A 2,500-nucleotide genomic window follows, 5' to 3' on the forward strand; every position below is an offset into this window, starting at 1 on the left:
TTAAATTTTCTATCCTTTTTTTAAAAATGCTCCAGGAAGCCATGAGGGCGGCACTAAAAAGGCACAGGTGTTATTTAACAAGTATTCTTTTTATATGTTTGGCCATTGTAACATTACAAACAGTTTGAACAGTAACACTGTGTGATTACAGTAAAATAAAACACTGTACATTCATCAAGTGATTTTTTGATAGAGCCCGTGTAACACAGTTTGAGAATCACCGTTATATTTTATTTTACTCACTTACACTATTTATTTTCCTTACTATTACTAATTTAACTCAGTTTGACTCACTTGTGTGTGTTTGGGTTCTTTCAGGCGCTAGCCTAAACAGCATGTTAGCATTGATTAGCTTGCAGTCATGCACTGACCAAATTATGCCTGATTAGCACTCCAACAAGTCAATAACATCAACAAAGCGCAACCTTGGTGCATTCACGTACAGTATAAAAGTTTTGGTGCACAAAATGAGACCAAGAAAGAGTGGAAGATTTTACATGTAACAGTTCCACGATGGTGAGTTCAAGAACCGCCGAAATTAGTAGGACAAAACGATGTTCATTAGTGCAGCATACACACAAACATATTAAACAGTGGGCTTTCTAACAATCCTGAAGGTTTGTGTCATGTTTGTACTCAAACAAAAAACATATTAAAACAAAAAAATATATTTTTCCTTCATCTTTTTCCATTTTCAATCCTTTTTTTGAAAAAATGCTCCAGGGAGCCACTAGGGCGGCACTAAAGAGGCACAGGTGTTATTTAACAAGTATTCTTATTATATGTTTGGCCATTGTAACATTACAAACAGTTTGAACAGTAACACTGTGTGATTACAGTAAAATAAAACACTGTACTTTCATCAAGTGATTTTTTGATAGAGCCCGTGTAACACAGTTTGAGAATCACCGTTGTATTTTATTTTACTCAGTTACACTATTTATTTTCCTTACTATTACTAATTTAACTCAGTTTGACTCATTTGTGTGTGTTTGGGTTCTTTCAGGCGCTAGCCTAAACAGCATGTTAGCATTGATTAGCTTGCAGTCATGCACTGACCAAATTATGCCTGATTAGCACTCCAACAAGTCAATAACATCAACAAAGCGCAACCTTGGTGCATTCACGTACAGTATAAAAGTTTTGGTGCACAAAATGAGACCAAGAAAGAGTGGAAGATTTTACATGTAACAGTTCCACGAGATTGAGTTCAAGAACCGCCGAAATTAGTAGGACAAAACGATGTTCATTAGTGCAGCATACACACAAACATATCAAACAGTGGGCTTTCTAACAATCCTGAAGGTTTGTGTCATGTTTGTACTCAAACAAAAAACATATTAAAACAAAAAAATATATTTTTCCTTCATCTTTTTCCATTTTCAATCCTTTTTTTGAAAAAATGCTCCAGGGAGCCACTAGGGCGGCACTAAAGAGGCACAGGTGTTATTTAACAAGTATTCTTTTTATATGTTTGGCCATTGTAACATTACAAACAGTTTGAACAGTAACACTGTGTGATTACAGTAAAATAAAACAATGTACTTTCATCAAGTGATTTTATACACAGTTTGAGAATCAGCGCTATATTTTATTTGACTCACCTTCACCAGTTATTTGACTTCCTATTACTGATTTAGCTCAGTTTGACTCATTTGTGTGTGTTTTGGGTTCTTGCAGGCGCTGACACCCGAGTGAGAGTGAGCTACAAGGAAGAGAATTTGGAGCTGGTGCTGCCTTTCGGGTCCCACTCGCGGCTCTTCCTGGCCGAGGTCATCAGGGCGTGGAGCGGTAGGTTGACTTGATCACGTGACACAAGAACACGGGAAGTCGCCGGAAAGAACGGAAGAGATATACGTCCAGGTCAAACTGTCTCCATTGTAAACAACTAATAGTCAGGGATTGAACCCTGACTACTCAGGACCTTCGTATTGTGAGGCAGACGCACTAACCCTTCTCCCACCGTGAAGACGAGTCATATGATTATTATTTTTTTTCTTTCTAAATGGAAAACCCTTCCTTGTGGTCTACATAATCTTCCTAAGGCCCAAGCTGTTTGTTTACATGTTTTTGTTATTTATCTTTGCTATTTACTTATTGGACCCTAATTAAAATACAAAATAAAAATCATCTTTTGATCTGAGGTATTCAGTCCATAAGTACACAAATGTGTACTTCATGTTTAGTGACATGCTAATTCTTATTTTTACACCTATTTTCCAAATGCCATTGTATGTAATACTCTTCTGACACCACCAGATGGCAGTATAAGTGTCCACATAAGTGGCCCTGAGAACCCAATTCAGTAGTGTACACAATTTTGGAAATGAGAGCTAAAAGGTGCTGTCCACACATGTGGCCACTAAGTCTTTAGAGGGTTTTTTTAACATGTAATGTTGGTTCTTTGGTCAAAATGTTGCATAGATTATGTTTTGCTGATCCTCTTGAAGCCGCTTCCTGACAGTCGCTTCCGGATGCGGTCTTATTTACGTGTCTCCAC

At 37.4% G+C, this 2,500-nt stretch overlaps 1 protein-coding gene across 1 annotated transcript in view; it reads left to right on the plus strand.

Annotated features, from left to right (window-relative positions):
• Positions 1-2,500, plus strand: part of inpp5b (inositol polyphosphate-5-phosphatase B) — a 57,007-nt gene that overhangs the window by 5,834 nt on the left and 48,673 nt on the right. The window contains exon 5 of the mRNA XM_061914987.1: positions 1,681-1,791. Within this exon, the coding sequence (XP_061770971.1) occupies positions 1,681-1,791 (111 nt within the window). The remainder of the gene's footprint in view (positions 1-1,680; positions 1,792-2,500) is intronic.

Source organism: Nerophis ophidion, linkage group LG11 (assembly GCF_033978795.1).
Source record: "Nerophis ophidion isolate RoL-2023_Sa linkage group LG11, RoL_Noph_v1.0, whole genome shotgun sequence".
NCBI classification, from domain to species: Eukaryota; Metazoa; Chordata; class Actinopteri; order Syngnathiformes; family Syngnathidae; genus Nerophis; species Nerophis ophidion.